Here is a 13,078-nt window from a genome sequence, read left to right on the forward strand (position 1 = left end):
TCTTCTGTTCTAGTGGCAGCACACCCTAAAATAAAGACTTATTTAAAGTCTCATCATTATATAAAAGGGTTATATCACATACACAAATATCCTCACCTGTGCGATTGGAAAAAAAGCCTTTTTTTTGTGTGTCAAATGTGGGGGTAGTCACTCCCCACTCAAGAAAAGGACACGCACTAGGCGAGTCGAGCAGCGCTTGTATTAATAGACAATATTTTACTGTATTAAAATACATGCATAATTACAATATTACATAAAATATATAAAAAAAACACAATAATGTAACAGGTAGGGTGGGGAATAAAAAGTAAATTGGAATGAATGAAAATGAATATGATAACCAAGCCTCAATGGATACGTCTGGATATATATTGTGATCACTTTTTGGGGGAAGGGTAAGTGCACGTTACCAATTGATGTATTAGGGTCCTTTCTAGGTGGTGTAACCGGGGGTCCTCACGATGTCTGTGGCTGAGTGGAATTGCCACTGGAGGAACAATTGCTCGCTTGATGATGTTCAGTCATCTGATTTAGGGCGAGAGAATGATGTTTTTAGCTCAAATCACCTGGAGGAATCTCTGAAGCGATATACCCGGTGGATATTACAACAATGATGTGGAGTGTGGCTTCCGTGCCCAGTGATGGTACTCCCTGGTGTGGCTGTTGTGCACCTGGGGTGCTGAGCACGGTGTCCGCCAATTGAAGTGTCCAAAGTTAGGATGAATGATGAAAGGGTGTCCACAAAAAGGAGGGGGTTCACAGCGATATCCAGAGTCTGGGAGGATCCTCTAACACGTTTCACTGCGTCCTGCAGCTTTATCAAAGGTGTTGAGACTGTGTACCTAGCTCAGGTATATATACCCTACTAAATAGAGAAATCAATACACCTGTGGGACTCAATCATCAATTTCATTTTATAAACCATATATAAAATGAACACAGGGGTAAGGGGGCAGACATATATCATGATAATAAGTGAAAACCATTAGTACCTATTAGAACTTCACAGTAGAAATACACAAAAAGCTCTTTATTAAAGATTATAGCTCCAGTCACGTGATCATGATAGGTCACATGATCAGGGTAAATAGAGTGATTTATACATAGATGCGTATCTCTTTAGACATCATAATGTGTATATAATTATTTGGTACTCTTTACCTAGATGGGCGCCCGTCGTGGTGATCGCGGGTACATTTGCCCGCGATTTCCCATTGAAACCCATGTTAAACATGGAAATCGCGTCGGTCGCGTCGCGGCCGGCCATAAATGTACCCGCGATGCCCGCGACGCGATGCTCCCGATTTGCCATAGGAATCAATGTTAAAAGGCCCGATGGACACGATTTTACTGTTAAATGCCTCAATGGACCCGATTTGGCCATAGGAATCAATGTTAAATGGGCCACAGAGCCCAAATAAGCACAATTAACCCTTAAATGTCCCCCCAAATTTTTAACGCCACCCCACGATCCACGCCAACCCGAAGCGTGGCGAGCGCAGCGAGCCCGCGAGGGGCGGCGGTACGCGTCCTCCGACCTTTTCATGCCCTACTATCCACGTCGGCGTGGAGTTGAGAATAGAATAGTGTGGCGAGTGCAGCGAGCCACCGAGCCCGAAGCGTGGCGAGCGCAGCGAGCCCCGCGAGGGGACGCGGATACCTTCACAGTTATACGCGTCCCCTCGCGGGCTTCACAGGTGTCCGTGGCGACGCGGACACCTGTGAAGCCCGCGAGGGGACGCGTCTACCTGTGAAGGTATCCGCGTCCCCTCGCGGGGCTCGCTGCGCTCGCCACGCTTCGGGCTCGGTGGCTCGCTGCGCTCGCCACACTATTCTATTCTCACTCCACGCCCTAGTGGATAGTAGGGCATGAAAAGGTCGGAGGACGCGTACCGCCGCCCCTCGCGGGCTCGCTGCGCTCGCCACGCTTCGGGTTGGCGTGGATCGTGGGTAGTGCGTTAAAAATTTGGGGGGACATTTAAGGGTTAATTGTGCCTATTTGGGCTCTGTAGCCCATTTAACATTGATTCCTATGGCCAAATCGCGGGCATTGAGGCATTTTACATGAAAATCGCGCTCAATCAGCCTTTTTAACATTGTTCCCTATGGGAAAATCGCGGTCATCGCGGGTAGCAGATTTTTATGTACCCGCGATTTACCCGCGATGCCCGCGATGACCGCGATTTTTACCCCCGACGCCCGCGATTTCAATCGCTGGCGCCCATCTAGGTAAAGAGTACCAATTATTTAAATGGTAAGCATTACTAAGTTGGGTATAGGTCGAGTTTAAAAACAGGACTTTTAATGTATATAGCAATGATGTCCAGTGCGTGATTGGAACGCATATGCGTTCCACATGAGACAGATGAAACAGCCTCCGCTTACGACCTGGAAGTGTAATGGGTTTTTCGGCGGTAATTTTGTATGGAGAGAGGACGGAGACCAATGGTCCAATCAAAGTATTCATAGAAGGCGGTCACATGACCAACACCCGACCACACGTCATAAACTGACGTGATTGATCACATGCACATCACGTGACCACCGTCACAATAATCCGGAGCGCCTTTGCGTTCCAGGATTAGGTCACGTGGTCGGAACTTCCCATATGTAGTTATATGGAGCGCATATGCGTTCCAAAGTCCGGTCACGTGGTTCAAATTTTCCTTCTTGTTATTGAAAGGACAATTTCTATATATCTACATAGCTGGGAATATGAATATTTTATAAAAAAAAAAACAATATAGAGAAAATATCAGATAATATATATATATATATATATTAACAGATATATTAGTAGATGCGAAACCTTATGTAGACAGGAAATTTTTTGGACCTTCAAAATGGACTGTCTCTTCCCTAGGGGCCTCGACGAGGCAATGGAACTCAATATTGTCCTCTGATTCCTTTCATCAGCTTAATACCCAACTACCTAACCATAATAGTATATGATAATTCTAATACCATTCAATGGGAACTGCAGGTTCCACAATCCTTTTGTCTGTATAGCTGAGGATGTGCACCTATTATACACACTCTCTGCTATATGGATATATCTTTATATCAGAATGAATAAAATTTAAAAACAAAACTATAAAGTAATGATCTTTCTGCTATACCTGGTTATAATTACATCTGCCCTGGTTATATCCTCATTAGTTACATAATGGTACTTTAAGGATTATTATATATACACACAGAGAAACTTTCTTTTTCTGTGTGGATAACAGTAATTCCATTCCTTGGAATGTATTCGCTCTCAACATGTAACATCGGTTTGAGAACAAAAGTTTTAAGTCTTTGGCGCTAGAGACTAGGTGCTGTAACTTGTTCCCCTGCAGCCACCACATAAGAGGATTGCCAGCCTCTAAATAAATAGAATATGCAAAGAAAAATGCGGGGCGCTCAAAGGTGAAAACTGACAATTTATTAAAAACAACACACAATAATAATAAACATACAATGCATTTAAAATCACAATCAATGGTGCACCATTGTACCTAACGCTGAGATGTAAGCGTGACCATAAATTGGAGATTTTCTCTCATAAGTCAACCAATTAAGTCCCAGTGCAATTCCTGATAGGGACTATAAACGTCCAAATTGTTAGATATTGTTCTCAAATGAGGGCTGTTATGCGCATTAATTTCTTTGGCAAAACACACTGGTGGAATCTGTGGGTGCCCGTGCAAGTGGAGGGCAAGGACTTCTGTCTGGTAGCTGGGTGACAGTGTCCGTCCTGCCTCCACTGTGTACTGGTTGCACGGCAGTGAATACAGTTAGTGCGGTCAGTAATTGACAAGATTGCGCCGCAGCGCTTGCTCACCCCTGGATGCCGCTCGGCTGCCTCAGGTCTAAACAGGGGATCAGCCTTTGGAAATGTCCCAACAGCAGCTGCCTCCTTCGCTGCAGACTCTCAGGCTGTGAGGCTCACACGGCGCTCTGTCACTGCGTCCGTGAAGACAGTGTGTGTCTGCGGTAGATGGGTATCCCAGAATCGGCTCTGATAGTGCGGGTGAGTCGGCGGCAGGGGTGTCCTTTCTCTGATGTCCTTTAGGGAACGCGTTTCGCCGCACACAGGGCGGCTTTCTTAACCAGGTAACATCGGTTATTTTATATCTTTGTTAAAATATGTGCTTTTCTATGAAAGACATCTACTAATATATCTGTTAATATATATATACAGGCCCTTATTCAGATCTGATCGCAGTACAAATTTGTTCTCAAAATGGGCAAGACCATGTGCACTGCAGGTGGGGCAGATGTAACATGTGCATAGAGAGTTAAATTTGGGTGGGGTGTGTCGAAACTGAAATCTAAATTGCAGTGTAAGAATAATGCAGCCAGTATTTACCCTGCACAGGAACAAAATAACTCACCCAAATCTAAAACTCTCTCCACATGTTACATCTTCTCCCCCTGCAGTGCACATGGTTTTGCCCATTTTGAGAACAAATTTGTACTGCAATCAGATCTGAATAAGGCCCACTATCTGATATTTTCTCTATATTGTTTTTTTTCTTATAAAATATTCATATTCCCAGCTATGTAGATATATAGAATTTGTCCTTTCAATAACAAGAAGGAAAATTTGAACCACGTGACCGGACTATGGAACGCATATGCGCTCCATATAACTACATATGGGAAGTTCCGACCACGTGACCTAATCCTGGAATGCAAAGGCGCTCCGGATTATTGTGACGGCGGTCACGTGATGTGCACGTGATCAATCACGTCAGTTTATGATGTGTGGTTGGGTGTTGGTCATGTGACCGCCTTCTATGAATACTTTGATTGGACCGTTGGTCTCCGTCCTCTCTCCAGACAAAATTACAGCCGAAAAACCCATTACACTTCCGGGTTGTAAGCGGAGGCTGTTTCATCTGTCTCATGTGGAACGCATATATGCGTTCCAATCATGCACTGGACATCATTGCTATATACATTAAAAGTCCTGTTTTTAAACTCGACCTATACCCAACTTAGTAATGCTTACCATTTAAATAATTATATACACATTATGATGTCTAAAGAGATACGCATCTATGTATAAATCACTCTATTTACCCCGATCACGTGACCTATCATGATCACGTGACTGGAGCTATAATCTTTATTAATGAGCTTTTGTGTATTTCTACTGTGAAGTTCTAATAGGTACTATTTGTTTTCACTTATTATCATGACATATGTCTGCCCCCTTACCCCTGTGTTAATTTTCTATATGGTTTATAAAACAAAATTGATGATTGAGTCCCACAGGTGTATTGATTTCTCTATTTAGTAGGGTATATATACCTGAGCTAGGTACACAGTCTCAACACCTTTGATAAAGCTGCAGGACGCAGTGAAACGCGTTAGGTGATCCTCCCAGACTCTGGATATCGCTGTGAACCCCTCCTTTTTGCGGACACCCTTTCATCATTCATCCTAACTTTGGACACTTCAATTGGCGGACACCGTGCTCAGCACCCCAGGTGAACAACATCCACACCAGGGAGTACCATCACTGGGCACGGAAGCCACACTCCACATCATTGTTGTAATATCCACCGGGTATATCGCTTCAGAGATTCCTCCAGGTGATTTGAGCTAAAAACATCATTCTCTCACCCTAAATCAGAGGACTGAACATCATCAAGCGAGCAATTGTTCCTCCAGTGGCAATTCCACTCAGCCGCAGACATCGTGAGGACCCCCGGTTACACCACCTAGAAAGGATCCTAATACATCAATTGGTACCGTGCACTTACCCGTCCCCCAAAAAGTGATCACAATATATATCCAGACGTATCCATTGAGGCTTGGTTTTCATTCATTACAATTTACTTTTTATTCCCCACCCTACCTGTTACATTATTATTATTTTTTATATATATTTTATGTAATATTGTAATTATGCATGTATTTTAATACAGTAAAATTTGTTATACTTTTCCAACCAATTGGTATCTGTTCTCTAGTTTATGTATTTGAGGTGTTGGAGTAGCCTGCTTGGGAATATTGTAAATTCTGTTCTTGATAATGTCTCAATATACTGTATATCCCATTGCTTTGTTCCCTCACTAAGGGGCAGTATTATCAGGATGTTACCCCATAAAATATATTATAATAAATATATCATCATCAGATCTTTAAATGACTTCAAAGAAGTTTAGCCGCAGATGTTACGCCCCCCCCCCCCCCCCCCCCTCAGTTCTGGACTCCAGATTTTAAAGTCCGGCTTGGTGGTCTGGTCCGGTTTTTACTCATACCCAGTATACTCTTTATACTGCGTTCTCACCCTCCCCATTTACAGTACACGCACATTGTCACAGGGAAAAAGCATTGTTTTCCACATGGAAATAACACATTTTCTAGGTCCCACAGGGAATATCACATACACACTGTATTATTTGTCTCTCTGTAAACCTTGATAATGCTACAGTATATAAAGCCCCAAAAAATTCTATGCATTTCAGTCGTCTCCTCATTTTTTACTACCTGTGCTTTGATGCATTTATTCCCTCAGGTTTAGCCCCTGAGCCGGCAACTCGAACCTGTGTGTTGAGAAAAGATGCAAATGGTCTGTTTGGCTTCCATCTAAATATGGATCTGGAACGACATGGTCATTTTGTAAACTATGTTGCTCCCGGAGGACCAGCTCATCTTGGGGGACTAAAGGATGGAGACCAGCTACTGCAATTTAATGGGGAGTATGTACATGAACAGGAACACATAAGGGTGAGTCCATAGCAATGTTGCCAATATTTCACTGCTGTAATGCTATATGTCTGTGATTATTAGTATGTAGATGTGTAAACATATAATTGCGAATGGTCTATTCCAGCGGTTCTCAAACTGTGGGTCCTCACACCAAAGTGGGTCCCGACCTTCTCAGCATGGGGTCACGGCTCCATGTTGCTGACCATCAGGCTGATGACTTTTCGGTACTTATGTAGTATCTGGGCGTCCGATTTAGAAATCGGATCGCATCGCATCGCATGCGACCAAATCGTATGCGATGCGATGGTCAAGATTTTTCCATAGGATTCAATGTTAAAATGGTCTGTGTCCATTTTAACATAGAATTCAATGGGAAAAAGGGGTCCTTTTCCTTTCCCCACTATCCAAGTGGGCATGGAGTAGGATATAAACTTGTGGCGAGCGTAGCGAGCCACCGAGCCCGAAGCGTGGCGAGCGGACACAGAATACTTTTTAAGAAATATGCGTTCGCTCGCCACGCTTCGGGCTCTGTGGCTCGCTGCGCTCGCCACGCTATATAAAATCAACTCTATGCCCACTTGGATAGTGGGGAAATGAACAGGACCTTCTTAACATTAAATCCTATGCAAAATCGCATTGAATCGCATCGCATCGCATCCGATTGTATGCCTTAAGGTAAGGCATACAATCACAATATCGGCAGCCCAGATACTACATAAGTACCGACTTTTCTACTCTCAGTCAGTGATTCAAGGAGTCTGAGAAATCTATTGATTTGTCTGTTATTTTAGCTCAGATCATTTTGTGCCTCCACAATGCTGCCATGTATGTGTTGTCTGCTGACTACACATGTGATGTGATGACCTTCTGCAGTAACTTGCTGGGGTCCTGTCATTATTTTTATTGTCTGATGGGGTCCAAGAGCAAAATAGTTTGAGGACCCCTGGTCTATTCCATCTTGTTTATGCAGAGTGAGACAGATGTGCCCACCCATAGTGAGATAGATGGGTCCCCATCCTGGTTTTCCTGTTGAATAACTGCCACCTTAAAAATACCGGCTTACCCACTGGAAGTGTGCCCATGCCTGCATATCATAGGCTATTCCATAGGGTTACCACCTTTTTGTTGAGAGATTCCTGGACAGTAGCCCACCCCTTGAGCCACCCACAGCCCACCAATTGGCCCACCACAACATGTGCTCCAATTCTATTCTTTATTTTCCACACCGTATTGCTACTTACACGTTATGCCACACACAGTAATACCTATTACATAGTTTGCCACACACTGCGATACCCATCACACGTTTTGCACTCGGAATACATGTGAAGTAATCCACGCTTCGGGCTCAGTGGCTCGCCACACTTTATAAAATCAACTCCACACCTCCGTGGATAGTAGAGATATGAACAAGTCGGGAGGATGCGTAACGCATCCACTCACCACGCTTCAGGCTGGCACGGATAGTGGGGGAGTTTCAGGTAAACATTCACACCTGCCATATCATATATCTGAGACAGTAATGACGACATGTGTTAACTGGTAACTGGATTTTAGTTAATAATAATAATAAGAAGAAAGCAACTTAACAAAGTACTGGCCGCGAGAACAGTATGCCAAATCTGAATATACACTGACCGCGGGAACACTACGCAGAATCTGACAGGGACACTGACTACACTGGGCGCATGAACACTATGCTGATTCTGACAGCACCGCTACGCTAACGCCATGATAATACACAAGTACCTTTTGTAGCAAAGGACGGGGGCTTTCCAGTGAGCCTGGTGCTGCCTCGCTAGCCCCCAGGAACTGGAGATACCGCAGGGCAAAGCTGGAAGATTTTCCCCATAGCTAAACATGGGACCCGCTAATTCTGACCCCCACCCAGTTCCGACGGCTGCCAGTCCCCCCCCCCCCCCCCCCCCGGCATCACAGAAGCACGTGTTTGATCTCACTTGAACCCAAAACACTCAATCTGATAGCAGGCTGGTCCATATGTGTCAATTGGTTCCGGAGACTATGCGGGTAAACCAATTTTTTTTTCTGAAATGTAATTTCATGGCTGTTCATGTTGTTTGTCACTTTCATAGGACCAAAATCATTCAAAGCCCACTCAAAAGTTCTTCAATATGATATTGGTCTCATGTAAATGGGTCAGTTGGTTTCGAAGATATAGCAGGTTAAATGATATAGCCGGTTAAAGGGGGGAAGGGGGTGGTTTTCTCTCTCTCTCACATCAGTAAATGCAGGGACTAGGCTGGTGTAAAAGGGGCCAATGCGGGAATGTTCCTGCATGATCCTGGGACCATATTCCCGGGTAAATTTTCTGGTGTGAAAGGGGTATAATTTCAAATAGCCGGGACCTGCAGTGCTCTGAATACAGCCAGGCAGCCCCCCGCTCTCTGCCTGGCTGCCAATGGCTGTTACTTCTGCCCGGCGGCGGCTGTCCCCCAGTTACCACGAGCATGTATTCCCCCTTGGCAATGAGCCTGTAATCCTACATGGCAACGAGCATGGAACCCCTGGCAATGAGTATGCGACCTTTGGCAATCAGCATGTAGATAAGTAGCACTTATGTAGCATAATTTTTAATAGGCATTATGGTGTTTGGCATAATATGTAATGGCCATTATGATGTGTGGCTTAACATGTAGTGGGCTTTATAGTGTAAATTTTTAATGTGTACCTTTGGTGGGCAATATCCCTGTTTGTGAAGCATATTGTGAATTTTGGCTCTATACATGTAGCATTATGTGAAATTTGGCTCAATCCCTGTGGCATTAAATTAATTTTGGCTCAATCCGTGTTGGCATTATGTGAATTTTGGCTCAACCCATGAGGCATTATGTGAATTTTGGCTCAATCTATGTGGCATTATGTGAATGTTGGCTCATTCCATTTGGCATCATGTGTAATGGGCAAGTATAATGGGGTCTAGTATTTTGTTGCATAATGTGTAGAAGTTGTATATGTTGTGGTACACTACACTCAGGGTCATGCCCCCTTTTGATTGACCACACCCCCTTTTCCAGAGCTTGTCTTCGGCGGGTGCACAACTACATCCTTGACTTTTGTCGGCAAGGTGGGCCTGTGGCGTATTTTTTATCCCATTCCTGACTTCTCTCTGCTCTCCTCTCTCTCACTGCTCTCTTAGCATGTACACTAACACCACTAATGCTCCCCCCTCCCAAACCCTCTACTATCACGGTGCCCCCCCCTGTCATTTTCTCCTGGATCCACCCCTGCCACACACAGTAATGCCCATTACACATGGCACACAACATAATATATATTACATATTATACCACACACCATAATGCTTATTACATGTTATACCAAACACAGTAATGCCCTTTATGTTGCACGCCGCCGCCCGGGTTGTAGTACACCCGGACGGACGGCGGATGCTGCTCACAGTGACGTGGCCGGGACGTTGCCGGGCAGCATCCCAAGCCTCCCTCTGACTCGGAGCATTGGGACGTTGCTAGGCAACGTCCTCGAGCTTCCGCCCGGCGGCAGCAGACGCGCGCACCTGACGTCAGTCAGGTGGCGCGAAATTCGAATAAATAGCCGGCGTCTGCTGGGCACATAGCTGTAAGCTGTCTTAGCTAATAGCTTTCTGCCCAGCTAGCAGATTGCTCTGCATTCCGGTCCCCTGGGCTTCCCAGCCCATTGTCCTTGTCCAGCTACTTGTTCTTCCAGTGTCTGCTTCCCCCAGCCTTCCGTGGAGTGTCCTGTTTTGTATCCTGCTTCAGCCAGAAGACCTGCTTCAGCCTGAGCCTGTGCTTGGCCCACTGTCCCCATCTTCTCGTGGGTCACGTAAGTGCTCCAGTGGAGCCTCGGTCTTTACTCACTCCAGTGGCCCGCGGTGGCCGTGCCCCGCCGTGGGTTCATTCTCTTTTCCTTCCATCCATCTCCAGTGGCCCGCCGTGGCCGTGCCCCTCCGTGGGCTCAGTCTTCTCTTTCATCCATCTCCAGTGGCCCGCCCTGGTCGTGCCCTTCCGTGGGTACATTCTTGTTATCATCTTTTATTAGTATCTTTCAGGCAGGGAGTGTCCTCTATTGTTATCCTAGTTTTGAGGAGTCGCCGTTCCTGGGGCGTAGCCTGCTGGGGACTCCTCTTCCGATCCACTTGTGTCTGCGACTTGGTCGCATCCCGGTTTTGGCCTGGTGCCGGCAGTCAGGGGTCAACCCTCAGCTAGGCCCAGTAGTTAGCGGTCCTCTTGGGTACCCTTTGGCGATCGTTTACCCCTTGTCAATTCATAAGACCTGGCTGCATCGGGGTCGGAGCGGGCCTAACTTGCTCCTTCGGACGCGGCGGCCACAGGTGAAGCGTAGCTCTCCAGGGGTTTACCATCTGCCTCAGGGACTCAACAGAGTTAGAGTAGCATCCGCTGTGGCCGTCCTAACCGGCGGTCCCGGCTACGGGCTCACGCCTGACCACCTGTCTACATCTGCCAACCGTTGCTCCTTGTGCCACAGTGGGCACCGTAACATTATAACCGGCCTAAAAAAGAGAGGCTATAATTAGTCTTATATCTCCTTCTGTTATTTGTTGGTTGATCTTGTATTATGAGTACCACTCCCCAGACTTTTTCTGATCAGCTCCAGGGGCTTACTCAGATGGTGCGGGAATTATCTTTAAAGGTAGCTTCTCAAGAGCAAAGGATGCGGCCCCCAGAGTCAGGAGGTTCAGACCCCAAAATGAACCTACCAGATCGGTTCTCTGGGGATCGCAAAACCTTCTTTAATTTTAGAGAGAGCTACAAACTGTATTTTTGGCTCAAACCGCGCTCTTTCATGTCCGAGGCCCAGCGTATCAGTCTAGTAATATCTTTACTCCAGGGTGACCCCCAGACCTGGGCCTTTGGACTGCCCTCTGACAGCCCAGCTTTGACCTCGCTAGACAGTTTCTTTAGTTCTCTTGGGTTGTCATATGATGACCCCGACCGTGAAGCCTCAGCAGAGACTCATCTTAGGGCCCTTAAACAAGGGAAAGTCCCAGCTGAGGCTTATTGTACAGAGTTCCACCGATGGGCAAATGACTGCGGATGGAACGATCCAGCGTTACGCAGCCAATTTCGTTGTGGTCTGGCCGATGAAATTAAGGATTGCCTCATTCAATACCCAGCACCTAAAACTCTGGATAAATTAATCGAATTAGCCATTAAAATTGACCGTCGCCTCCATGAGCGGAGGTCTGAACGGGGCTTTCTTACCCGGGTGGTTCCCTATGTCCCGGTGACCCCTGAGGAAAGCGAGGAACCAATGCAACTTGGGGCAGCTCGCATTTCCCCGGAGGAAAGGGCTCGCCGACTGAGCTCAGGACTTTGCCTATACTGTGGGTGCAAGGGTCACATTCTGAGAAAATGTCCCAATAGGCCAGTAAAAGGCCGGGCCAAGTGAACGAAGAGAGGGTTCACTTCGGCCTTCAGCTGTTTTCCTCTCTAGATTCGTTATTAGTACCGGGGTGTATATCCTTTCAAGGATACCATTTTTTAAGGGTCTGTTTTTATTGATAGTGGTGCGGCTGGCAACTTCCTAGACTCTGCCATCGCCCAGAGTATGGGGATTCCCCAACTCTGGCTTCCTGTTCCCATCACCCTACGGGGTTTAGATGGTGGAGTGCTCTCCAATGGGGCCGTCTTATTTCAGACTCCTCCCGTGCAGTTGACCATTGGTCTTTTTCACCAGGAGGAAATTACCTTCCTGATAACCTCCTGTCCGTCGGTGCCCATCGTATTGGGTTTCCCCTGGTTGAAAAAACACAATCCCATCATTGATTGGCATCTGGGAGAAATTGCCCATTGGAGTCCCACTTGTCAGCAACAGTGCCTTCAGATCTCACTCCCAGTAAATTCCACCTCTTTAGCAGGGGTCCCCGTCCCCACCAAGATTTTTTAGATGTTTTTTCAAAGGGCAAGGCCGACAGTTTGCCTCCACACCGGCCATACGACTGTGCCATCCAGTTGGTTCCCAACGCTCCACTACCCAAGAGCAGGCTTTATACCTTATCTGTCTCGGAGACAAAGGCTATGGATGAGTACATCCAAGAGAGTCTTTCAAAGGGTTTTATTCGGCACTCTAAATCACTCTAATTTGTGGCAAAAAAAGACGGTTCTTTGAGGCCTTGCATAGATTTCCGTGCCCTCAACAAGATTACGGTGAAGAACACCTATCCCCTTCCTTTGATTACAGTTCTGTTTGACCAACTTCGATCCGCTACCATTTTTTCCAAAATAGATCTTAGGGGGGCTTATAACCTCATTAGAATCAAGGAAGGGGACGAATGGAAAACGGCATTCAGTACTCAGACGGGGCACTACGAGTACCTGGTAATGCCGTTTGGCCTCTCCAATGCCCCAGC

General features: G+C 46.2%; 1 protein-coding gene across 1 annotated transcript in view; it reads left to right on the forward strand.

The window, feature by feature from the left end:
• Positions 1 to 13,078, forward strand: part of NHERF4 (NHERF family PDZ scaffold protein 4) — a 95,684-nt gene that overhangs the window by 22,682 nt on the left and 59,924 nt on the right. The window contains exon 4 of the mRNA XM_083161511.1: positions 6,515 to 6,726. Within this exon, the coding sequence (XP_083017637.1) occupies positions 6,515 to 6,726 (212 nt within the window). The remainder of the gene's footprint in view (positions 1 to 6,514; positions 6,727 to 13,078) is intronic.

Source organism: Crinia signifera, chromosome 19 (assembly GCF_055691185.1).
Source record: "Crinia signifera chromosome 19, ASM5569118v1, whole genome shotgun sequence".
Classification (NCBI taxonomy): domain Eukaryota; kingdom Metazoa; phylum Chordata; class Amphibia; order Anura; family Myobatrachidae; genus Crinia; species Crinia signifera.